This window comes from Bombyx mori, chromosome 15 (genome assembly GCF_030269925.1).
Source record: "Bombyx mori chromosome 15, ASM3026992v2".
Taxonomy (NCBI): Eukaryota; Metazoa; Arthropoda; class Insecta; order Lepidoptera; family Bombycidae; genus Bombyx; species Bombyx mori.
This window is the reverse complement of record NC_085121.1, coordinates 12152351-12179044: the sequence shown is the minus strand read 5'-3', so window position 1 is coordinate 12179044 and position 26694 is coordinate 12152351. Positions and strand designations below refer to the sequence as shown.

Below are 26694 nucleotides of genomic sequence, written 5' to 3'. Positions count from 1 at the left end.
ACACATTCCTAGGCTACAAAATAAAAAACCAAAAATTATATAACAAAATGATTTTAATTTAAGTTTTTGACCTTATTGGTTATTTTTTATCTTCAGGCTTCAGAAATGGATTAAATAATTTTGTAATTTTTTCTTGCTTGGCAGTTTTTAAAAGCTCCATCAATTCAGACTGATATTCAGCAGTGGCATTAGCAATTTGCTTTTTAAAAATAAGACTTCGTTCCATAGATGGATCAATTTTCATAAAGAAATCACAAAGCTCATTTGCCATTCTTAAACCTTCACTAAGATTTTTTAAATTAAAAGTTACATTTCCTGTGCTTGTTGAAGGCTCTTCATCACTGTTAATGCTATGCAATGATTGTCTCACCTTAAATTTATTGAACCAACCTTCCGATGCTTGAAATCCTCCATCTGTACATTCACCACCACCACACCTACCATCAGGTTCTTTAAAATGTGCGTAAAGACGCTTCGCCTTCTCCCGGACCATTGCACCACTCAGAGGCACCCTTTTTTGGTTGCAGTCTTCAATCCAAAATGACAACGCCACTTCCATTTTTTCTATTGCTGGATCACGAACAATTTTTGCTGACAGTGAATATGAAGCTATAGAAGACCTTATTTTATCTTCGGATTTTTTTATCGATCGTACAGTTGATTCGTTGACATTGAATGAACGTGATATGGACGCAAACGACTCACCAAGGTGTAAACGATCAAGCATTTCTATTTTCACTTTAAGCGGTAACACAGATTTGTTTCGCGCGGAAACTCTTTTTTCTTTTTTTTTAGTCGACATTATAAATCATAAATTGGACAGGGTGAAGTGGAGACAACTCATAGATTATACACTTAATATGGCCCTTATGTACCAGGAGTCAGGAGGGTACCCTAGGACTACAACAACAACAAATAACAATAACAACAACAATAAAAACATTAGTGACACTTAGCAATACAATAATGTAAACAATATCATAAATATATTTTTTAAGGATTTTATAACCTGGTAACTAAGACCAATAAGTCGTCGACATTAATCAACTGGTATGAAATTAAACGTTTTTTTTTTACTACCTATGCTGATAGGCTAGAGGCTATTTCAGCGTAATCTTAACTTGTAGGTAAACTTACGGGGCTCAAACCTGACGACATTGCTAACACGAACCCTAGCAAGAGCCATGCTTCGCAGAATTTACCACCGAATCGAAAACGCGACCCACTGAGAAGATCCGGCCAGAAACTCAGTGGGCTGTGTCTGTGGGTTGATTTACTCGTCGAGCCCTTCGTCGCAAGCGATGGGTTCGACGGGAACCATGACCGGATTAAACGAAATGAGATGAGATGAAATAGATATTATGGTACCTACACATCATAGATTGTACACTTAACTACACACTACCGTACCGTATGTATTATTTGATTAGATGTGATGAAGACAGCGTGAAGAAGCAAAGCGGGTGGATACCACCACCCCGCCTATTTCTGCCGTTAAGCAGTAATGCGTTTCGGTTTGAAGGGTGGGACAGCCGTTGTAACTGTACTGAGACCTTAGCACTTATATCTCAAGTAGGGTGGCGCATTTACGTTGTAGATGTCTATGGGCTCCAGTAATCACTTAACACCAGGTGGAGGTGGAGGTGAGCTTGTCCACCCATCTAAGCAATAAAAATAAAAAAAACTATGCTGTCAAATCTGCTCCGAATCAATCATAAGTTTCAGTTTAAAAGGTTCTAATAATCATAATTTAACCATTGAACCATTTCATTGAATTCGATTTCACGTCTCGCGGTGGGAGTGGTATACACGTGAGAATCAGCGGAAAATGGGCATTAGCATTCTTCGGGTACGTTAACAGCGTAATGCGATAACCAATCGCCAATTAGCTGTCGAATTCCTTGTTAAAAACCTATTAAGTACGTATTTCGGGATTTAAACACCGATAATTAATCACCTGGGCCAGATATTCTTACTACGCAAGTCCAACTTCAGAAGAGGTTTGATCGTTGACCCTGAGAGCGGCGATCAAGAAACTACGCATAAACCCGACTGTTTCAAAACGAAGTTTTAACTAGTGTGTGCTGTCAGTGATGGTAAATGATAGTGAAAGTGATTGCTCACAACAGGCTTTAACAGAAGGCTCAAAATCACCCAAGTAGCAATGGAGAAGATCTGTGCTAGGAGTTTTTCTGTGCATTCAAACTAAGAATAACGACAAGATTCGCAGAAAAAAGCATGAAAGCCATCATAGCTCGAAGGATTGCGAAATATAAGTGCAGAGTGCAGGAATTAGAGAACATCTTGCTTGTAAAGCCGATAGCTGCTGGAGGCAAAAAGTTTTAGAGTGGTGACTACGCAAAAGAGCACAAAGCGAAGGTAGGCCTCCGATCGATGGCCTGTTGAAGATCGGCAGAATCCGCTGGGTACCGGCACCACGAGAGCAAACTATGGGAGATACCTATATCTAGTAGTGGATATCTATAGGCTGATAATGGTGATGAAAATCGCTTCGCTTAATACCAGTGAACTGGACGTATTATCCCTTCTTATGCCAAGATTACTTAAAAACCCTTCAGATATTGTTATTTTTAAAGTATTAACATAATTAATGTTTGTTTGCATAAATATCAGCTTCTTTTTTTCGAGCCAAGGGGCTTTGCATTCTCTCACTCGACATCAAATCTTTGCCCGGTGTAGGGACCCGGGCACAGTAGAAGGATTCCCTTAGTTAACACTACAACCAGACTCATGGCGCCACTCCGAGGATGCCTGACTGACGCACGGTTCGTCGAAGCGATCGTCGCCGACCTACGACGCCGGTCTCCGCGGCACGTCATGTCAGCCCGTCAGGCCATCTGGGTGGTGCCGCTGGTGTTCTGGGATACCCACTGGGTCAGAACCAGCCAGATCAGAACAAGAAACCGCCGACCAGATTACACAATACATTCAGTGCCGACAAGCCGCTGATGTGTTGTCCCATTGGGGCCGGAGCTGGAAAAACGGCCTCCTCCGACGCCCGGCTTGGCATTGGCGCCATGGCGCTCAGAGGAAAGAAGAGCCCTCCCTCTTCCGTTCAGCCTTCTCCTTCTGCGAGTCCACAAATATTTTTATTTGATAGATATTTTAATGCGGATAGCAACAGGACACATAATATCTTATTTATCGATTTCAATTAGCAGCAACATCGATTTCAACAAATCGAAAAAAAACCAATGCAATTATTCAAACAAACACAATAAGTATGTACTGTTATTCAACTCACGTGCATTAACACTCGATTTTTAAATAAGCAATTATTTGTGATTTACACAACAACTAAAATAAAATGATAATTTAGCAAAAATTACAGATAAATTCAACATAAAATGGCAACACCTGTAAGTCGCCATTACCAAACGTCCAACTCCGTACGTTTTATGTCGGATGTTATGTGAATTTTTGTACACTACGGACATTTTTGACATTATTTGGTGACTCTCATATTTGTAAGACTCAGTGTAGTGAAACCGATGTGATTCCTTTCGTAATTGCTGTGATTAAAGACTTCAATAAGTGTTTTAGGTCTTAAAATCCCGGCCAATGTCAGCAGGCGTGTCAGATCAGGTATTTTTCTATTAAACGATATAGATTAATAATTGTAGGTCTAAAAGCATCTCATTAGTTAATTATGTTGTATTCCTTCTTGTTTCATGTTTATGGCGGTCATAGCGGATGAAAGGGCAAGGGAATCAAGGTAAAGTGTATACTTATGACGTTGCAGTGTTTTCTCCGTAGGAGGATCGGCGTTACCGGTCAACTAAGTGTTCAATGATCGTAATAACTAAGTAATAATTAGCTGTCTACCTGTAACTTTCACTTAGTTGCCTCAGTGCAATTATATTAAATCAGATGGTGTTGTTTTTAGTAGAGAATGAAATTGTTTATTCTGACACTACTTTTGCTTTTGGCGTGTTTACGTAGGAGTTGATGTGTCTACCCACTAACACCTACTTATATTTCGGACAGCTATGAATCAATAACGATTCCATTCATCTATACATAGAAACAGTGGATTTAGAGATGTATTGTATTGTACAATATTGTAAGTTATCATTTAAATTTACATTTTAGAAAACTAATCCAGTGATTTTTACTAAAGCGATTTTGTTTCTAAGTAATGTCACATTGCAGTTACCAAATTAAATACTTTTTGTTCTTGATATGAGACATAATTTGCATAAACTAGTTTTAGTAATCAGAATTAAATGCAGTTAAATGTTAAGATGTACTCTTAATTTAAAACACCTAATAAATGAGATGTTGTATTTGTAGTTAGAACCAAAGGTATTGGAAAAGGGAACAGAAAAATAACATATGTTCTAAGACTAAACATTAAATAAATCCAGTTCAGAAAGCTTTGAGTTGGTTTACAATATTTCATATACTTGCTAAGTGAAAAAGAAGGAACTGTAAAAAGCTATTATATTACATTGGTGTACCACCTGGTGTAAAGTGGGTGCTGGGACCAAAGTATGTTATCACTCACCTTGAGGCACGAGGCCAGAGTCCTAATTATAGAGGATAATAACTGTCTTTCCTTTGAACTGGAAGACTACTGCATAATGGTTTAAATAGGCAGGATGGGTGTATCTACTTGTGCGGGCTTATTATCCCCTCTACTACTGGTAAATGAGTGTAATACTCAGAATACTGTTGCCCATTCACCAGTAATTATCATAGTTTTTTTTCTCTAATATCTACAATCAGTATCCTGTACCCTATAAATTATCATAGTCCAGTGATTATTTTCTATTACACCAGTTGGAAAGGATGGTATTTTGTTATTTTTGGCAACTATCAAGTCAATTCACATGCAATTGTTTGACAATCTAACACAATATGTGTATGCTCTCAACTGAAAACTCACAGGAATGTTAATAATAAATAAATAAATGTGGCTTTGAACTGTGTGTTTGAACACTGATGTTAAGAGAACTTAATGCTAAAAAGGAAAGAACAATGTGGTTATCAATTTCTAAAACTAATCTAGTCTAGTGCCATGTGCTGATTGGTTTAGATTGTCACTATTCAAATGTAGTTGAGATTTTAACACTATGTCTTAAGGTGTTGATGGTGTTTATATTCAGTAATCCTTATGTACTTGCTAACAGCTTAATGTAAGATAGACTGTGTACCTATGAAAGCTATTAAGATATCGTTTATATTTAACAGTTACAAATGCACCGAAAGAACAACATTTAGAAAGCGGCGGTGACGAGTTAGCTGAGGTACCATGGCGGCATCAACAGCAACCTTCTTATGCGCCTCCTATCTCGTCGGCCGACCCCTACAGCGCGGCAGGTAGGTACTTATTTTTTTGATATTGTTATTTTCATTAAAACATACCTATAAAATTTTCATTACTAATAAATGAGACTAATATGAAAAAAAAAGTTAATTTTGATTTTAAATTAAAAAGGATAATCAAATTAAGATTTCAAATTTCATTAATTAAAACAATTGTTAAACTGTAAATAAATATTTCAATGAATTATTAAATGAAAATTTTGTAATGTTGGTATTTGGTCTTTTTAAAAGGAAGTGTTGTAATCTGTAAATAAGATCAAGAATGACAAAAAAAGTTAGAGACACCTCAATTGCAGTAAGAAAATCAAAGTGTAGTTTAGTTAACACACTTTAAAGCCAATAGGCAGAAAAACTGCCATGACTAATTTTGGTTTTTAGATTTTATTTATAAACTGATACATCATCTATCATATTTCATTAAAAAAACTGTCGTAATGGTCCTATGAGAGTGTTAATATTACAGTTACAACACATAATTAAAAACATTAAGAAAAATGGGATATGTCCTGAGGAAACTATTTTCCGTCATTTCAGGTTATTACGGTACAACAGCACTTCCTTATCAAGCTTTTGGAGTCGGGGATGGGACATGGTCCACAAATGGAACAGACCCGATGACTTTCCTCGGAGGATACAATCCTCACGATTCTTATGGAATGGATGGTAGCTAGTATTTATTCAGTAACAGGGAAAAGATGTCACTGATGTAAAATTTTACAAATTTTCGTGGAAGATAGTGCTTATGACAACAAGCCATTTTTTTTGTTTAGGTTAACATTGTTTAAATATAATTGCTCATAAGTAATGTTAAATTTCGTCTAAACTTTGATCGCTCTGAACTATAAATTAAGCCTGTTTAACCGTGTAGAACATAAATCGGGTATTAGTTGGACATAGGATTAGAGTTTGCACTATAACTTCTGCCATCGTGGAACCGCGCTTGTCTCGTGTTTTGGTGTAAGTGCTTACATTCTTACACGTATCATGCCCACTGATTCACTTGCGCTACTGTCACCTTCCGAATCATTTAGAGGTGTTTATCTATCTTTTCCTGAAATGCCCCCATAAAACGTATGCAAATTTCCAACAAAACTAAACTAAAATGCGAAATGTATTACAATAAATAATCATGTTACTTAATGAATTGTATGTTATTAAGTAATTGATTTAATCTATCAGGATTAGATGTTTACGCCTGAATGTCTATTTATCATGATGTGTGGGCTACTTCTGTTGCTTTTCCCATTAGTCCTTTATACATTAAATATTTCGACTGTAATACTCCTTATACTTATCTTAGATTAGAGTAGAGTAGTATGGAGCACCTAGCTGCTTATTTCTGCCGCGAAGTAATCTTGCGTTCCGGTTAGAAGATTGAGACAGCTAGATAACTGTCGTTTCAATGTATTCGATCTTCATGTCTCTAGGTGTAAATACGTCAGCAGTCCCGTTTCGGTGTCACCTCTACAACAATTTGGTAATCGCTCAGGCAAAACGTGACCCCATTGAAAGTTTTCCAGTTGAAAAAGGGATATAAAAAAATAAATTAGCAGTTATGTTCAGAGCGGTTTTAGATATTGACTACTAGTGTAATTACAAATTATTTAAAATTTAATTTCAGGTGTGTTTGGACCTTCAACTACTCCATTCTCAACAGCGGCATTTGGACAACCTGCCTCCACCTTCAACTATTTTCACGGCAACGGTGACTATTCGACATGGGGTCAGTTAGGTCGTGCAAAACAATATGATGATTACTATAGGGCTGATGGACTTTACGTGCCAGATGGTGTTAAAACAGTTGAAGCTGGGGTACAAGCCCTGTCCCTTGGTGACCACAAACAGGACAAGGACCGTCAACCAGAGCTCAAAGATATCTCTTCAGTTTCACAACCCAAAAAGATGACTTGGGCGTCAATTGCCAGTCAGCCGGCAAAGCCGGCGCCTTCTTCGCAGAGCGGCGTAATAAAGAAGAAAGGGCCTGGTATGCCGCCCCCACCTATAATACCCGGCAAGCACAATATGGATATAAGCACGTGGGAGGCAGGTAAATCTGCTAATATCGTAAGTGCACCACCACCGCTGCCTCCAACTATGCAACCCCCGGTGCCGGCACAACAGCCTATGCCTACACCTGCTCCGGTTCCAGCTCCAGTATCTGTTCCAATCCAGCAGCGCGGGCCGCCGCCTCCGCAACACCAGCCTCCACCTTCATGGGCCCATGCACCTCGTGCTCCACCTCCGCATCAACCCATGCAGCCTCATCAGCCGCGCCCTCCGATGCCAGCCCCACCAATCGTCTCGCAACCACCACCACCAGTTGCTGTTCCACAAGTACCTCATCCTGTGCTTGATGAACTCCGTATTAAAAACGATTACAATCCCAAGGAGTTTGACTTGACTGCCCCGATGACTCGATTCTTTGTTATTAAATCTTATTCAGAAGATGACATACATCGTAGTATCAAATACGAGATCTGGTGCAGCACAGAACATGGTAACAAACGTCTCGATGCTGCTTACCGCGAGAGGGAGAAGGAAGGTGGAATGGTTTATCTATTTTTCTCAGTAAATGGAAGTGGACATTTCTGTGGAATGGCTCGTATGATGAGCGCAGTAGATTATAATTCCAATTCTAGCGTCTGGTCGCAGGATAAATGGAAAGGGCAGTTTCGTGTCAAGTGGATTTATGTGAAGGACGTGCCGAATGCACAGCTCCGTCATATAAAATTGGAAAATAATGAAAATAAACCAGTGACAAACTCGCGTGATACTCAAGAAGTGCCCCACCCCAAAGGCCTACAGGTCTTACGCATAATGCACTGCTACTGTCACTCGACGTCCATATTCGATGATTTTATTCATTATGAACGGCGTCAAGAAGAGGAGGATTCGCGAAAGGTCCCCGCCCACCCGGAAAGTAGCCGGGACGAACACGAGGGCGGTCGCGGCTATCGCAACTATCGTGAGCATCGCGAGCACAGGGACGGACGCGAGCACAGAGACGGGGCGAGAGAGCCGCGAGACATGCGCGACACGCGTGAGTACCGCGAGCCGCGGGACCCGCGGGACCAACGCGACCAACGTGACCAGCGTGACCAACGTGACCAACGTGACCCGAGAGACTCGCGCGACCATCGCGACGCACGTGATTACCGCGAGCACCGTGACGAACGTGAGAACAGAGACTATTCATATCGTGATTCAGGTTACAGGCCTCAACATAAGGTTCGTATAGCTTCACTCAATTAAAAATTTATCACACACACTAGTGCTCTGCGAATAATATTATAATGGTATGATTTTAGGACCGAGATGGTTCCCGAGGTCGAGGACGTCCCCGCAATTAATTCTGTCAGACGATCTTGGACGAGGACAGGCTTCTCCCCATAGACAACTAGTAGTCGCCTTATTAATTGGTAAAGCAGTACATCAAACGTATGTCGGGAGACGTATATAGAGGGGAATCAGAAAATGCAGGAGAAGACGTGACCGGTGAATGTTGCGTTTTAGTCAGAACAATGTTACATAAAGTTGTTTTAAACAGTGCATTGCTAAAAAAAACTTTCAACAAATTTAAATATGTGCTAAATAATGTTTTGTACTGAATGAACATTTAAACAAATGCCTAGTGGACAGATGTTGTAATTAAATGCCGAAGCATGTCGTGCCGTCAGTAACGCGCCGCGGCCAGTGAAATCGTGGACTTTATTTTCAAATTCGTGGACTGAATCAATATAATATAGTAATTTTTATAACTAGGAATTTCCGTGGTGAGAGGTGATGATCCTTTTGATTGGGATTGATGTTATGAAATAATAAAACTTAAAATAGAGCACAGGCTCTAGTTTTATAATGGTATAATACCTCATGCCTATATTGATAATGTGAAATGTCATCATGACTTATTGTAATTTTTATATTACAAACATTATAATCAAATGGGGTATGGAACTTTTGTATACATTTTTAATACCAATATATGGAACAAGAATGAATTCTCTCGTGGCATTTAGTTCAGTTTTACTCTGGTCCGTTCAATTTTATGTAATTTAACATGATTTCATTATATCTTGTAATAAATGTGCAGTGCATGGGAGACTGGTGTTTAGTTATGGTAACTGTGACCAATTTGCTGGCCAAAAGGGGCTGTTATTCGAGTTTTAGATTATGTACTGTTCATTGTTGAATCATTAATGTTATGTATATCTGTATATGTGTTCTTTTCAAAAGTAATGTTCTATTTGTAAGTAAAACTACAGTGTGACGAGAGAAACTTGACAATCAATAAGATGGTTATCGTGATAAATGTTAAAAGATTATTGCTTTTTTTGTCCCTACGTTATTTTCCCTGCCATAGTTTGAAAGTGCCTTGTTGAGTTCAGAAGATGGTGAACATCGGGTATTTTGTTTAGTAGACTATTTTGTAGCTAGCTACTTCTCGTTTTTGTTGAACATTCAAAAGTAGTTTATACTTTGCTTGATGCATTCAATACTAAACGAAAACGCTGTTTTTATTTCAATGTTGTTTTTTTTTATAAATTTGTTCCTTTATAATTTTTATCGTACTTTGTAGATTCCACTACTGCAAATTTTTACATCTAGTAAATGTATTAAAAGCCTACTGTAGAAATCATAGGGTGTTATTTTAAAACCACCTATCCTGCGCCAAGTTTATATAATTGAAGCACTTTGTTCTAAATTAGTCACGTTTTTATGTAGTTTGTTTTATCTACAAATGAAGAATTTCCTCTTGGATTTATTTTCGTGCAAAACCACAAAGGTGAGGAGACTGCTTTTAATTGTGTGGCGTGCTCGCATGGTATTGGTATCTCCGATCAAGAAGAAAAAAAAAAACCAGTCAACCAAAGTCAAAATTGTGATGATTGAACTTTATCAGCTTGGATCCTTGATATTTTATTTTAGTATATCTGTAAATAAATAACATTGTGACAAAAATAATTCGTAATAGTCGTGCGCGAAAAGGCCATAAGGAATACCTACTAGGTCTATTCTTGATTAATAATTCTAATTGCAATTTGGAATGAGTTCTACAATTATTACTGGCTTGAACATAAAATTGAAAAATTATAAGTATCTTAAAATTCATGGTATGCGGCGACCCTACAAAATTTAAGTAAATACCTATTATTATTATTAAAAAAATAGTGACATTTCTACTTCTAGTTATTAAATAAGAATTACGTGAAGTTCTACGCACGAATCTCTACCCACAGTAAAAGCCACCTGTGAGCTTAGTGCGAGTTTTTTAACGTTCTCGATAGCGTAAAAGTTAGCTCATATTTGTATGGAATGGGATCGTGTTCGTACGTTTGCCGCTAGGGGCGCTGTTCCAACTGCATACAAAATTGGGTTAACTTTTACGCTATCGAGAACGTTAAGAAACTCGCACTAAGCACACAGGTGGGGCAGAATCTCCGTGGGTCATTCGTCGCCCGGTCGAGCTTTTGCAAAACTTGAGTATAGCAAGTTATACGTCTTGTTCTCCCTCAAAGGTCTCTAATTCGGGAGAGATCCACCGTGAATGCCCTCCGGCTCGACGGCGATGGGTGGGTGCGAAGAGAGAAGAGCGCTCTCGTAGGTACTTAGAGAAGTAAAGCATCGTCTGCCACAGCTTGCTGCCGTGCTGATATCGCTGACAAGTTTACATATCGGTGCGACGAAGATATGGCGTCACTCAAAGGACAGACCGTGAGCTTGCAAGTCACATATATCGTCGGCGCAGCTCCGATCCGGCGCAAGCACCTTCCCAAGCAAACGACTCACCAACGGTCGGCAAGTCCACCGTAAAAACCAACCTAAACCTAAATAACTTAGAAAAATACACAAATACGTATCTTATAACTTTTTTTTCAGCCAGGGGGGCGAACCTCATAGGGAGCACGCGGATTATGTGGTTACGGACCGCGGGCCCAAGGATAACCTTTGCCTCGATTTTTACCACATAGATTTTTCTAGTATCAGAAATTCGGAGATATTCCTAAGATCGGACGGGTGGGTATTTATCATCCTAACTCTTTCTGCCGCTCGGCACTGGATAGTTTACATTTCATGTTTTGCAATTGTCAGCTATAATACTATATTAGTATACCTATGTATTGATTTTATTGAAATCGCACCAGAAATAGCTTTTGAGCTAATAAAACCCTACGATGATTTATAATACTAACACAATAATGTGCTTTAAGGATACGCAAATAAATAATATTTATAAACTTTTAAAAGACAAAAAAGAGTTCAATCAAGCTATAATAATTTTCTATCTTTTTTTTTTGCGACAAATCTGATGATTGAAGTAATTTTCTTTATTAATACACACGACACAATAGCATTTAAGTTTTTATGGCTAATTCCGATATTTTTATTCTTTTTAGACAAAGAATGCCGAACAATCTGTTGCAGGGAAATTTCTCTTTTTTATTTTGCTTCCGCTATGTTCGCGAAAAATTTTTGCTTTCCATTTTTTTCCCATAGTATTTTTTATGGTTCAAAAACAATACACAGAATACGTCATTTCGGATCCTCCCGATCCACTAACGGTGCTTTTAGGTACCTCAAGCACCGGCCATCGTTCTCGTCGAACCCGTCGCTTGTGACCAAGGACTCTACGAGTAAATTAACCCTCAGACACAGCCCACTGAGTTTCTCGCCGGATCTTCTCAGTGAGGTCGCGTTTCCGATCCGGTGGTAGATTCTGCGAAGCACGGCTCTTGCTAGGGTTCGTGTTAGCAACGTCATCAGTGTGCTTAGTGCGAGTTTCATAACGTTCTCGATAGCGTAAAAGGTAACCCTATTTTGTATGCAGTTGGAATAGCGCCCCTATCGGCAAACGTGCGGGAACGATCCCATTCCATAAAAATATGAGCTAACTTTTACGCTATCGAGAAAGTTAAAAAACTCGCACTCAGCACACAGGTTTGAGCCCCGTGAGCTCACCTACTACTTAAGGCGACGCTGACATAGCCTCTCAATGCTATCAGTTTAGTTAGGAAAAAAAAAACAAGAATACGGACAATCACTTTCTTTTTTAATAAATCTAGTGTGCCCGTGTGAACTAATGAAAAAATACCGTTCTTCACACATATATTTGTCACCCTAAGCCTAACTGCCTAAGTCTGCTGGTAAATTCATTCCTGGGTCAGGCTAGAATAGTCTTATTATCTATCTATCTATATAGAATAGTCTAACGAGACATCCACATCGTATGTCGTGAATAGTTTCCATCTTATCTAATAAAAAATATTCCATTCATACGTTCAAAATAAATGTATTTTATGATTTCTACTAGATACCGTGTATATTTCAGATTGATAGATACAGTGTACCTAAATGTATACATTTAACATCTCTCAAACTAGAACGCATGATTGAATGGTTTCTAATCGTGCAAATTTAAAATACGATCTTACATTGGTAAATGTGGGGTGGCGGTCGCAGTTTGTAGCTTAACACTCAGAAAATGCTACTACCCATACTTCAGTGAATAATTTAGGCGCCTATTGAGACATGCAACCAAAAGGGTTTAGTGCTATTGAAGTTTCCCGTAAATGTCCACAACGCGAACGGTACAAACATTACAGCGTTAACCTACTCTTGGACAACACAGTTTCATGAGTGACTTATGCATCAAATCAGAGCGCAGTACAAACATTACAGCGTTAACGTACTCTTGGACAACACAGTTTCATGAGTGACTCATGCATCAAATCAGAGCGCAGTACTGCTTCGTGGCACAGATACGGTGTTGGTATCCATGCCGAAAAACTTAATCTTTTGCCTCAAAGAAATTAATCCAGCTTCGCATTCGTGGGGTAGGTTCAATTCACTTGTTCAACTAAATAAAACAACAAGAAAGTTTTAAACTAATGCATGTGAGGTCTCTTTCTTGTCATAGTTTTATATGACTCTCCATTTAACTTTTTATAAAATATAAAACCGGCTTTGACATTTTTAACAAATGGCTAATGAGTTTGGCTGTATAGGCCACAATATCTTTACTATCTAATGGTTAATATAATAATGTTTTTGGCAGCTATCAAGTGTCAATGTCAATGAATTCTCGTCTCCAAAACAGAAATCGTAGATTCTGATTTATATATAAGTATCAAAAATGTGTGAATTGAAGCAAATTATCAAAGTGTTTGACTTTTTTACATATCCGATAAGATAGAGAAATAATTATAACAAAATGGTTATCAGAGTGATGGCGATTGTAGGAAGTTTGTACTTATGAGGACTTGTTTGTTTGTGTTCATTTACACAGAGTCGCTGTTTCCCAGTTCTGTCCGCCGATCAGCCAGTCGCTCTCTAGACATCGTTCGTGTGCCAGATTCTAACGCAGCTCTTTATTTTCGTCTAATGTCATAACATCTCGTATGTGATTTCGGAATAAAACAGTTGAAGCTAATATAAATTGAAAATAGAAAACTTTTCTGCTTTCATTTACATATTAAGGACGTTGATGCTGGACAGAAAATTGAGTTAAGGAGTGTGCCTGGAATATTATTGTAAAAATGAGACATGCACCTGGTCGAAATGCAAAAAAGTGTGTTAGTGCAAGTTTCTAGTGATTTCACTGTGTTCCTGCCGAGAACTATCTACACATTAAAACAATGGAGCCGAGATCGAAGCTACGAAAAGTGATAGCCTTCTGTTTGTTGTTATCACTGTTTGGCATGGTAGCCTTTGGATATTTTTGCCCAGACCAGGTAAGGTTTTGTATTATTTACTTGTGTTTGTAAAATAAAAAAAATATTTAGATAAGATTTCACACAATTACTATCATTGAACTAAAAAATGATCCACTTCAAATTAAACAATTTGGTGATAAATAAGAATAATTCTTGTGGTACAAATGATATTTATTTTGAAGATTTACACTTGAGTCTACTAACTGATTCTGACTAAAACAGCTGTATAAATTATTTATTTTAGCAATGTTGTTCGGACTGCCATGTAAATACTGATATTGGTCCATATTGAATCGCTGGTCTGTTATTCGGTTAGAATGGATGTAGTTTTTAAAAAAAATGTGAATAATCATGATCAAGTTCTAAGCACTTCAGCATTAAGGTTCCAATAGTGTTCTTAAATTTAACACCACAGTCATTCTAGCATCTTGTGTATACTGAGCCTACTTAAACGCTGTGGAAATTTGAAAAGAAGGATTTGAATACTGACAGGATCACCATCAGTAAATTGCAGTAAATAACACACCATCAATACCACCAGGAACAATAATATAATGTAGTTTGACTTTATCGACAAGTCAAAAATGACATGTAGTAAAATTAGAAAATACTTAAGATAAATGAAATAAAATATTGTTAAATTTCAAATTGTCATTAGATAAATAGCAGCTTACAGAAGGTCTCTGAATTTGGTGTAGTAAGCAGTGCTTACTAAGCACCAAAAGCATCCTCTAACTTCCTTATTGATTTCTGCTGGCAACTAATTTCATGTAGAAAGGTTTTGGTGCCTTAAATTATCCTCTACCAGTCACAACAACTACTTCTGGTGTCATCTCTCAAATGCCCTTTGTATCCATTTTTCTTTCCTAAAACATGACATATGCTTTGTTTTCTATCCTGTACCTAATACTGGTGTTTTTAATGTCATCTTTTAATTTTATACCCCCAACATATAACAAAAGGTTTTATGTAATCTAAAATATGATCTATAAATGTGATATTTATAAATTAGGAAGGATTACTAAAATTAATAAATAGTTATAAGTAATTTATTCATGACATAAATTAAATATATATAAACCATAATAAATAGTCAAAATGTCATTCAGGAAATCACATAATATATTAATTTAAACATCACATTGACTACAATATGAAATGAATAACTTCCTTTTATTTAAATTTATTCTTTTAAATAAAACCGCTCATATCTATAACATTATTATGTGCTGGCCAGTACAGATCTCTTATCCAAAGGCACACAAAAAATTTCTATCATTAGCAATAAAACTTTTGCAAATACTATAAATGAATAATTCACATATAATAATTCAACAGGACATTATTAGCTATTAATGGAAAGAACTTAAATTACTGAAATTTGAACAACAACCATTTTCTTGTAATTGAGACTTAAAGCTAATATATTAAGTTGCCAATGGTAATAACAGTAATCATAATTAACGCCAGGTGGGTAATAACTCAGCTGCCCATGGCAAATAATTACAAAAGAACCTAGAATCAAAATCTACACGAATATAATGAGAATAGAAAACTGAATAAAAAAGGCTTACATTAATTTCAATTATAACATGTCTCACATAGAATCAATTATATCTAGCATATTTTTACTAAAGGATATAAATTGATGACAACGGTAACATAGTAGAATATTTTTTTAAAAAATCTCAAAAAACGAGAAACAGAATAATTGATGTTGCTCATAAAAAAAAAAAACATTCGAAATGCATGCAAACATGAGGTGTTTGTTGTTTTTAAATTAGATTTGTGAAATAACTCAGTGTTTACTTCAATACGATAAGCTCGAAAATTTACCTACATATTTATTACGCCTGATATTTTCTGACCAGGATAATAATAATTTGAGGTGTAAGCCGCGATATTGAATGCAGCAAAGGCTGAGGGGCCTATCATGAAAACACATACTAGCTGTTAAAGTTAAATTATCTTGGATTTTTTAAGGAAAGCAAGTTAAGTATCGTAACCTTATTAGAATACAGTACAGTTTTTCTATTTAAATCTGGTAATCTTGAAGTCGTCGTGGCCTAAAGGACAAGACGTCCGGTGCATTCGTATCTAGCGATGCAGCGGTGTGCGAATGCCGCAGGCGAGTACTAATTTTTCTAGTGAAATACGTACTTAACAAATGTGCACGATCTACTTCCACGGTGAAGGAGTAACATCGTGTAATAAAAATCAAACCCGCAAAATTATAATTTGTGTAATTACTGGTGGTAGGACCTCATGTGAGTCCGCACGGCTAGCTATCACCACCCCGCCTATTTCTGCCGTGAAGCAGTAATGCGTTTCGGTTTGAAGGGTGGGGTGGCCGTTGTAAGTATACTGAGACCATAGAACTTATATCTCAAGGTGGGTGGCGCATTTAATTTGAAGATGTCTATGGGCTCCAGTAACCACGTAACACCAGGAGGACTGTGACCTCGTCGACCAATCTAAGCAATAAATAAAACTGGTAATAAAGGCATAAAAAATAATAGCACAATGCATATGAGCTAATTTAGTGGTGGCCTCATCACTTAGACCAATTTAATGCAAACAACTTAGTATCGACAATCTCGAGGAATGATGTTTGTGCATTTTATGAGTATAAAATCTACTGATTTCGTTGAGGCTAACAATAATAAGAATCGCGTAGTAAGGCAATTAATTAGCTTACTTAATACAAATGTAGCAATTTACAGTAGTATCAACTATCACTTCATAGTATAAAACAAAGTCGCTTTCTCTGTCCTTATATCTGTCCCTGTGTATGCTTAAATCTTTAAAACTACGCAACGGATTTTGATGTGGTTTTTTTTAATAGATAGAGTGACTGAAGAGTAAAGGTTATATGTATAATAACATCCATTAAATAGTGGAGAAATCAATAATAAATTACAGTTTCCGAAGCGAAGCGAGGGCGGGTCGCTAGTACGTAATAATATAGTAATTTAATTATCCACGAATGTTTTCGCTATTTAAATTAGGCCAAAGTTTACCATATAGATGGCAAAGATAACATACACAGTGAATTTATTTAAGTTTGGGTTATTGGTGGTGGTGGTAGTTAATGGGCAATAATAATGTGAGCGAGCACGGCTCTGTAGCATTATCCTGAATATTGCTCGTTCCGGTTTCAAATATCGACAGCAGTAGAATTTCTACTACCGGCTTAAAAAGAGGCCTTTGTATAAGGTAATGTCCCTTGTCGTTTCCGTTGGCCAATGTATGTGAAGGAAGTCGACCTCTTACGATCAGGTCTTCGGATTAGGGCTCCGTGGGCTCACTTACTCGTTCTGCGAATCTAGTGTAAATCTTCGAGGTTACTAGAATAGTTAGGAAAAAAAATATGATCAGGTAGATCGCGAGATGTGCAGCCTCCAATGCCAATAAAAAGGTATCTAGAATTCAAACGCAACCGGTGTGTGAAATTAGGAAACCGCTTGGCGTCTGATAAGCGGCGAGCATTTCTGCCTATTTACGTTAGTACACAAACAAAACAAAAATTGTAAGTATCGTGGCTTAACCCGTTTAATTTATAACCTTCGACCCAGTAAACTGTCTTCGTAAATAATCATGTCGGTCGATTACTGTATGAAAGGAAAAAAAAGTGTGTTTACGTTTTCGAATACGAATAATAATTATAATCAGTGGGCTTCGTGTGAGTTTGCCGTTAGCGACTCTGTTCCGACTCCATATAAAGTTGAGTTAACTTTTATGCAATCGTGAAAATAAAAAAAACTCGCACTAAGAACACACAAGTTAAAACATAAAAATATAATTGGAAATAAAAAGATGTTAACACGAAAGAATATATATCTGTTTGTGCTCGACTCAGTTAAATGAGATGATCATAATAATTTTGCAATATAACTCTCCCAACGTTGGCTGGTTGTGTACGATTCTCATATTATGCAACGCTCTCCCTTGGCAGGCATGTCGGCCTAATTAAGAAGTGGCAGCAGGCCGCGCCGCCTGATTTAATTCGTTTTTACGATCGGACGAAGGCGTACCGCAAAAAGTAACGTATATATCCAGTTTCTGATGCCGCGTTACTGCTAAAGGAGTAATGGAGTGTTTTTGTGCATCATTCGAGAGAATGTTGTAATAGAATATCAATGAATCATTTTTGAAAGGATTTACGCCTCGTAATAAACACAGAGTCCCCTTCGTGTTCGTTTTAAGTAATCTTGTTTCCATTTCGTAGATTAATTAGTAGACTTAATCAAGTTTTTGTCTGGACGTTGATAACAGCAGTAAAGAGTTAGGAGTATGCACCGAATTAAACACCGAAAACTGCAATGGGTGGTTTTATCGCTAAAAACGTGGGCAAGAATCATATAGGGTATAGAAATGAATCGCTATGTACTTACCGACTGACTGAAAAAAACAAATATATATACATAAATAAAACATTTTACATAAACACTAATATACCAAAAATATATATAACAGTAATATTAAATAAATAGCCTTGAGAGGCTATATCAGCGTTACCCTAGCGTGTAGGTGAGCTTTCGGGATTCAAACCGGAGGTGTTTCTAACACTGGTCCTAGCAAGAGCAGTGCTTTGCAGAATCTACCACTAGATCGGAAACGCGAGTCGCGACCCACTGAGAAGATCCGGCGAGAAACTCAGTGGGCTGTGTCTGTGGGTTAATTTATTCGCCGAGCCCTTCGGTCGGTGACTGGTGGTTGAGGCACCTAAAAGCACCGTTAATGGATCGGGAGGATCCGTAATGACGTATCTAAGGCGACGAGAGTTCATTATGAACCAAGTGATGCTACAAATGCAATCTATACATTCTTTATATGCTTCCTGCACATCCCGGCTTCACGATCTACATTGGGTGAAGTTACCAGATTCCATGATATCAAAACGTGCTAGGGTGGGTAACTTGAGTTCCGACATCGAAGTTATCAAAGTCTTCATATTATTGTAGTGACGGTTGTCTTATACTGCAAGTCGAAATGATTTTTTCGTGCTTGTCGCTAGAAATATGGTGGTGGGAACTACCCCTGCGGGCTCAAATCACCGATGCCCTACTTCCAGTAATTATGGAATTAATAATTCGTGCGGGCATTTTATTAGACGGTGTTGTTCGTTTATCATGAACGTATTAGGCCCGTATTATTTATCAATTTGAAAGTATCTGATATTAAGTTGGTTCTGAAGTTACGAATGAAATCATTGAGAAATGTTTTACTACTTCTCGATTTTCCGTTTTCGTAGACCCAGAAATAAGGTTTAGAAGATTAATGTGTTTTTTATTCACAATTATAAATATTTAATCTATCATTCGCTAATAATCATTCAAATCTACTCAAATGTTCTTCTGTGATGACCAAAAAGAAAACATAAACCAAAAGGAAAATTAATCTATCTAATCGTATTATTTTTCTGTAAATCGTTAATATACTATACAAACACACTTCTGTTAGGAATTTTAAATAATGTTATTACAAGATAACTTCTATGAAATAAAAAAATCTATAAAAAAAGACTTTCAATTTTATTTTCTTCAAAAATACATCCCGTTGTACTTTTTTAAACCAATTTTACATCATGTCATGTCATGTCATGATTTGACTATCGAAGAGGCTTTGTGTCGAGTTTCTATAATTAGGATATTAACGTTCACCTATTAAATGTCAGTTATTGGTTAAAAAAAATAAAAATGCTTTTATTTCAGGCAACTTAAGCCCGTAAAATTTGTCATACAATTACTTACATAATATTTAAATAAAAATAAAATAAAATCAAATGAAAGAGAATTAAAATTATTAAAATTAAAATTGTCAACTACTAATATAAAATAAAAATTAAATAAAGGAACTAATACAATAAAGAATGAAATAATGTTAACTGAGTAGACCATAGACTAGTACCATAGACATAGGTAAGAAATTTCCGCACCCCTATCGATCGAGATGACTACCTTCACTTATTACTGTATAGATGTACTATCTATTCGGAATGTGTAGTTGAGCTTTTTAGATCTCACAGAAAAATAGACAATCTGGCTTAGGACCTTTTGTTACTTTTCTAATTCCCTATTTCCTAATTATTTGTTCATTGTAGTACCTGCATCTTATTTTCCTTCCTATTTCTTCGTCCTCCTTCCTCTGACTACCGCCAAACTAGCTGCCTTCCATACTAGTCTAACCATACAACATTCATTAAAAGAGGTACAAAAGCAATGGGATGGCGTAATATTCAACCAAAAAGCTATACCTCCTGATTGAATGATAGGTTAATATGTATCTGTTTTTTTGTAAAGTTGTTGTAGGCACTTCAGCGAAGTTTTCTGTACTTGTACCCTCCACGTTGTAGACGTGATCTGCAAGTCATTTCAAAAATTTGGCTGTGTATCACATATTCAACATTAATCAGTATGCTACGTGTTTCTGTTTCACTAGTTATAAATTATACAAGTCAATATACCCATTCATTGCGAAAAGACATGCCGTGGCGTTCGTCTATCGTTGGCGGATGGTGGAAATCGGAAACCTCGGCGCTATTAAAATAAATTCTAAATGTAGGTGGTGCCATGTCAAATTCATTACTAGTACGAATTACTTAGAATCTATATATTAATACGCGAAGCAAAAACTTTGTATCCCTTTTTACGAAAATTGCGTGGACGGAGGAGTATGAAATTTTCCACACTTATACAGAATATAGAGAAGAAGTGCACAATGCTAATATTTTTTTAAAATAATACATAAAAGATACATTAAATCGATAAAGAAAACATTACACACACTACATACCATGTCTTTGACGCACACACGCATGCATACTATTTATTTTGTTCTTGACGTCTGTTGTCAAATTGAGTATTGATTAAATATTGTTTGTCTTTGTTAATGTTTTTTATAGTGTAGTCTTGGCGAAATTTCTGATTATAGAACTATAAAATACAATCATAATAGTGTACAAACTTACAATTCTAATTAATTATAGTCGAATTTCGACTACTGCGGGACCTCTAGTAATATAGTAACTGCGTAATAACTAAAATTATGTAAGCGATTCTGTTGCTTTAAATTGTAGATTAGCTCTATGAATTTTACTCTCTCAGTGAAACAATAAATTAAAAAGACATTCTTCATCGCACACAAGTTTTTTTAATTAATTCAGTTCGTAGAATCCTGCAGGCGGGGCCAAGGTAACTCGAAATTCAAGTGTCAGTACTCGTTATGGGCATACGATCGCTTAGCGTTGGTGAGACAAGGAGTTGTGGTTCTTCGCACGCCGCACGCGTCCACGGCCTATGCCCAGTAATGGAGTGGTGTTTGAGCCTGTCGGGTCGGATCGATCGTTAACTGAATCGGTAATAAATAGACAGGATAACACTTGGCCAGGAACGCCTACAGCCCGGCCCACTGACCAAATGCCTAACGGATAAATACCGCAATAACTCACGACAATCTAGTGATCAGTTGACTTAGGTTTATTCAAGTTAAACAAGAAATCATATTTGTGCACTCAATATTCGTTCAGGGAATATAGGGAATGACAACCGAGATGGTTGTAATTTTTACTGATGGTAGGACCTCTTGTGAGTCCGCAGGCGTAGGTACCACCACCTCGCCTATTTCTGCCGTGAAGCAGTAATGCGTTTCAGTTCGAAGGGTGGGGCAGCCGTTGTAACTATACTGAGACCTTAGAACTTAAGCCTTCGTCAAACAGAACGCGTACTTAGCGCCGCCTACTTAACGTCGCGCTCTTTTCATGTTACACAAATTGACTAGATGAGTCTAACGCTCCTTGACGCAACGCATTCGCCAAATCATAGTGCCCTCGATAGCAGTGTGAAAATTTAAAAGTATTAAGAAATCGAGTGATTCAGATGTGGCATTGTATAAGTATGGGTATTTTCTAACTATTTATATCATTTTTTCGGGCATTATCTAGTATTTTAATACACATTCACTCGGACGGTAAAATAAAATTTGTAAAAAATTACAACGCCTGACGCCAAAGCGTCCTAACGCCGCGACAAAGCGCTGCGTACTTATAGCGCTGGGGCTCTGTTTGACGGTATGTTATATACTATAGTAGTACAACACATCTCGGCGTCATAGCGCGGCGTTAGTTTAGCACTCTGACGCGCGCTAATTACGCGTTCTGTTTGACGAAGGCTTTATATCTCAAGGTGAGTGGCGCACGTAGTGATGGTAGTAGGTGGCGTACGTTATAGATGTCTATGGGCTTCAGTAAACACCAGGTGAGCTGCGAGCTCGTCCATCCATCTAAGCAACAACAAAAAAAATGTGAAATGATTTTAGATGAAATTAAAAACACACAAAGACGTAGCCAAAACTTCAAACTCTTGGACCAACGCATGCGAATATCCCATTAATTCATTTGTTTAGTCGAAACAAACTTTATTAGAAGGTTTTGTAAAATACCTACTTAACCCATATTCAAAACTGGGTAGGCTGTTTCCGCGAAACGGAATAGAAAGGCCCGATAATAACATTAAGATAAACATAAGGATAATTAAGAGAGTAGTAATCCCTCCACAAAGTGAGCAATTAGGACGCGTTGTGGTTTTTGTCATGTTGCTCGTGTCAACATAGGAAATTCGAAACTTTGTGTTAGGGCGTGTAATAAGCGCCAGATATTATGTACGGTGTGTTGTAGGTTGGCTTGAATCATGAATATCTTCGGGCGACGTATTGCTTTGCGCACAGTTAAGGATTTGATTAACAGGGTCGATAAGTGCCGCCTTTGAAAATTATATTATACAATGGAATTTGTATTGTAGGTGTTTGGGTACATCAACACAAATGTTGTTATTCATAATATTTTGTAACACATTAGTAGTAAATTCGTGGAATGTAACTATGTAACTATACTTGAGACCTTAGAACTTATATCTCAAGGTGGGTGGCGCATTTACGTCGTAAATGTCTATGGGCTCCAGTAACCACTTAACACCAGGTGGGCTGTGAGCTCGTCTACTCATCTAGCAATAAAAAAAAATGTAATTTGATAATGTAAACATACATTAATTGTTATGCAGTTTTAGAATTCCGTTGTAAGATGGTTAATTTAGTGTGGAAATCAGTATTTTTGTTATACGGCGAGTAATTTTGTCTTAAAATCTGTATATTAGTGGTTTCAGCTAGGTTTTCGTTGTTAATTAGATAAATAAAGACCATCTAATTTTGATTAATTATAGTTTTTTTAATAAAATATGTTTAGGTCATCAAATAGTTAATTTGTTATGCAGTCATTTATCTGATATGTAGTGGATTATTAGTCGGGAGATTTAGTTTGCTTGAATTTTAAATAGAGGACCAATTAAAAATTCCCCTTATTCTATCTAACATTTTTTACTTATGTTTACTTCTCCTGAGTACAGGAGTTAGGCAGCGGCTTAGCTCTGCCCCTGGCATTGCTGAAGTCCAAGTCCATGGTAACCACTCACCATCAGGTGGGCCGTATGCTCGTCAGCCTAAAAGGGCAATAAAAAAAAATTGTAGACGTTAAAATTCCAAATTTAATAATTTTGGGAAATAGTGTACTTGAATAACATATTGACGGATTCGCAATCTGATTTGCATAATTTGAACTAAAACAAACATTGCGTTGGCGGCAATTCGAACGGAGTTCGTTCTTAAGCGGCATTTAATTACAACGTGCTCGTAGATTTAAGAAGAAGTCAAGTGGTTTTGGCAGCTCGCTGAGTCTGTTACGGCGAGTTTGGTTTCTTCTCAGGACCGATTCCGTTTGCAATCTTTGATAGAGTGAGTTAACTGACATTGAATTTGAAATAAATAAATTTGTACTTGACTTCTTTGATTCAAACAGCCCTATTGAAAATTATGCCCAATAGTAGGTTGGATTGTGTATATTATATTTGAATCTATGCTGCGCCGTTTCAATGTGGGAAAAATGATTTGCATATTTATTTATTTTAATTATAAAACTATAATACATAATTGTTTTTTTTAAACTAACATTACTTTAAGAAATGTACTAATATAATTAACCTGGTTATTTGAATAAATAGATATATTATTATATTATTATATTTCACATACGTATGGGTCATCGGTTAAAAGTGTTGTCTTCGCTCAATGACCTCATTTCTACTTTGTATAGGTAGAGAAATTCAATTGATTTAAAAAACTTATTTATCTTTTTTTTTATAATCGCGTCGTGTGGTGTTTAGTGTAGCGGCGGCCATTATAGAATAGAGTTTTTGATAAGAAGCTGAATCTCGCCAATGCTACTTTCATGAGTTTACATAATATTATATAAGTTCGACTGAAAGCATTTAGTCGCATTCTGTCTGTTACCACACTTTCTGGTAAAGTCGGAAAGACCTTCAGACAACAAGCAATCTCTCCATCAAACAAATAAGAGCTTAAAAAAAACTAACAAAATACGCTTTTATAGAAAATCCAACTAAAAAATAGAAAATAAATTTTAATAAATTTGAATTAAAAATAGTGTAAGAAAAAATGATTTTATTGTAAAAAAGCGTAGAGTGCATGGTATAAGTAGTTATAAATATTAAAAATTTAGTTTCTATTTTTTAGTTGGATTTTTTATAAAAGCGTATTTTTGTTAGTTTTTAAACCATTATTTATTTTTCACTTTTTAATCGAATTTCAATTTTTTCAATATATATTTTTTTAATTACTTTTAAATATTGAATTGTCATCGGTCCTTAATAAGTATACCAAATTTCGAGTTAATCCGACGTTTTGAAGGGGGTCAAAATCATGCTCAAAGATTCCGTTACAAACATACATACGTCTGAAGCTAATAAGAGCGTATTAAAAACAAAAACTTCGGTCCGTCGTTGTAACGAACAAAAACGCTCACGCTCGGTGAAAGATCCTGACTTAATCGTCAGCCCCGAAATCCAATAAAAACCAGCAGTTTCAACTTATTGCATCTTCCAGAAATCTCTAAAAGTTCATAACTTCATACTCATTGGAAATGTTTGCGAAAAGTACCTGGAACAAAGCTGCATACATTTACTTATTACAGTATCATGTAACACCGAGAGAGGATTTAATATCTGGCGCCCGGTCAAGTTTCTTGAGTGCGTCAAGAGCTTGTAATCCGATTCGAATCGCTTTGATCGATTTACTGTGCGTAACTTATATCGTCTTTTCGCATTAAAAGTGTACAATATCCAAAAATATTCGAAATTGAGTTAATATGCATAGTCATTTGGTATCACCAGTATTTTTCTCATAAATACTGTCAAAAGAGCGTAGGTTAGTTTAAGTTTTTATATAACCTATAGTTTGACTAATATTAATAAAAATAATACATAATTTTATCTTACTTTAAATACAGATAATTTATCTGGTAAAAAAAACTGTTGCAAAGATGAAAATATCACACAGTTTTGAGATTATGTATACAGTTTTAATGCCAGAAGACGATATCTGTTACGAATTATAAAGATGATACATGTTTTTTTATAAATGAAATAATATAGGTAGCTGTTACCTACTGCAGGTACGGTACTTTCATCAAAGGGTTTTTTTTCTTTTTTCCTACCTATGCTGATAGCCTTGAGAGGCTATTTCAGCTTACCCTAGCTTGTGTAGGTGAGCTCACGGGGCTCAAACCGGAGAATTGCTAACACCGCCCTAGCAAGAGCAGTGCTTCGCAGAATCTACCACCGGATCGGAAGCGCGACCCACTGAGAAGATCCGGCGAGAAACTCAGTGGGCTGGTATCAAAGGGTGTTTTTTATTCAGATGTACAGCAAATAATGTTTGGTAGGCGATATTTTGAACATGCCCCTCATAGTTTTAAATCATAATATTATGGAAGTTTCATCTTGTAATATTTTGCATTTTTACAAAATTAAATAAGTTATCACCGATAAGTAGCGTATTATTTTCGTGTTGAAAATAAATTGTATTGACGTAATACATTTGTAAAATAAATGTAGTTGAAATTAATGATAATTTTTTTACTGCGAATCGTTGATGTGTTATCATGAGCTCGTATACATCACTATGAGAATGTTTCCGTTCACTTCGAAACACGAAATAGAAATTGCAGTGTTTTAATGATTGTTCCACAAACTGTAAAACATTTGCATTTTGCGGCAGAAAATTACAGTTCAATGGCACACATTCGATGTGGCCATACCACCAGTAGATGCACAACCATATCGGTAGTGAAGTAAATTTTTTTTTGTTTGTTACATATTGTCGCTTAGCTAACAATACCGCGCCCGTCAAATGTGCTTACTTTGAACAGCGTAGACAAAAACTTGAATATCTTCTAAGGAGTTTGTCAGTCCCCGCTTGGGAGGTGCAGCACCGTGTCCTGGTCGCAAAGATAGGACCTGACTTGTCGCTGCCTGGCGTCGTGGCGTCGATGCTTGGCAGCGATGAGTCATGGAAGGCTATACTCGACTTCTGCGAGTGCACCATCTCGCAGAAGGAGGCGGCGGGGCGAGTGAGGGAAAGCTCTCCTCACTACGCAGAAACCCGCCGCCGCCGAGCAGGGGGTCGGGACCGGGGTCGTATCCGTGACCTGGCCCCCTAAGAGCTAGGGGTCCCACCCGTTTTGTGCGGGGAGAGACCCAGACGTGGGGTGGCGTGCTTTGCACGCTCA

The 26694-nt window shown here is 37.0% G+C and overlaps 2 protein-coding genes across 4 annotated transcripts in view; both read left to right on the top strand.

Moving 5' to 3' along the window:
* The first annotated feature begins 3365 nt into the window (after positions 1–3365).
* On the top strand, positions 3366–9982 carry LOC101736882 (YTH domain-containing family protein 3). Of its 3 annotated transcripts, none has more exons than XM_004924549.5 (6): positions 3366–3606; positions 3712–3736; positions 5215–5343; positions 5884–6012; positions 6971–8577; positions 8658–9982. In XM_004924549.5, exons 1-6 carry the CDS (start codon positions 3583–3585, stop codon positions 8697–8699), a joined length of 1956 nt encoding a protein of 651 aa, XP_004924606.1. In that variant the 5' UTR covers positions 3366–3582; the 3' UTR covers positions 8700–9982. The 3 variants fall into 3 exon arrangements, with proteins under 3 accessions (XP_004924606.1, XP_004924605.1, XP_004924608.1); XM_004924548.5 differs by having other exon boundaries at positions 5884–6015; XM_004924551.5 differs by lacking the exon at positions 5884–6012.
* Positions 9983–13400: 3418 nt separating this feature from the next.
* The window catches only part of LOC101737390 (heparan-sulfate 6-O-sulfotransferase 2), a 129263-nt gene continuing 115969 nt past the window's right edge, over positions 13401–26694 (top strand). The window contains exon 1 of the mRNA XM_004924553.5: positions 13401–14078. Within this exon, the coding sequence (XP_004924610.3) occupies positions 13983–14078 (96 nt within the window). The 5' untranslated portion in view covers positions 13401–13982. The remainder of the gene's footprint in view (positions 14079–26694) is intronic.

Excerpts from the sequence above, each read along its gene's own strand:
- LOC101736882 (XM_004924548.5), top strand. The coding sequence starts at position 3,583 with ATGTCAGCAGGCGTGTCAGATCAG. Across the intron at positions 3,607-3,711 it reads CAGCAGGCGTGTCAGATCAG|CGGATGAAAGGGCAAGGGAA; the intron begins GTATTTTTCTAT and ends TGGCGGTCATAG. Across the intron at positions 3,737-5,214 it reads GAAAGGGCAAGGGAATCAAG|TTACAAATGCACCGAAAGAA; the intron begins GTAAAGTGTATA and ends TATATTTAACAG.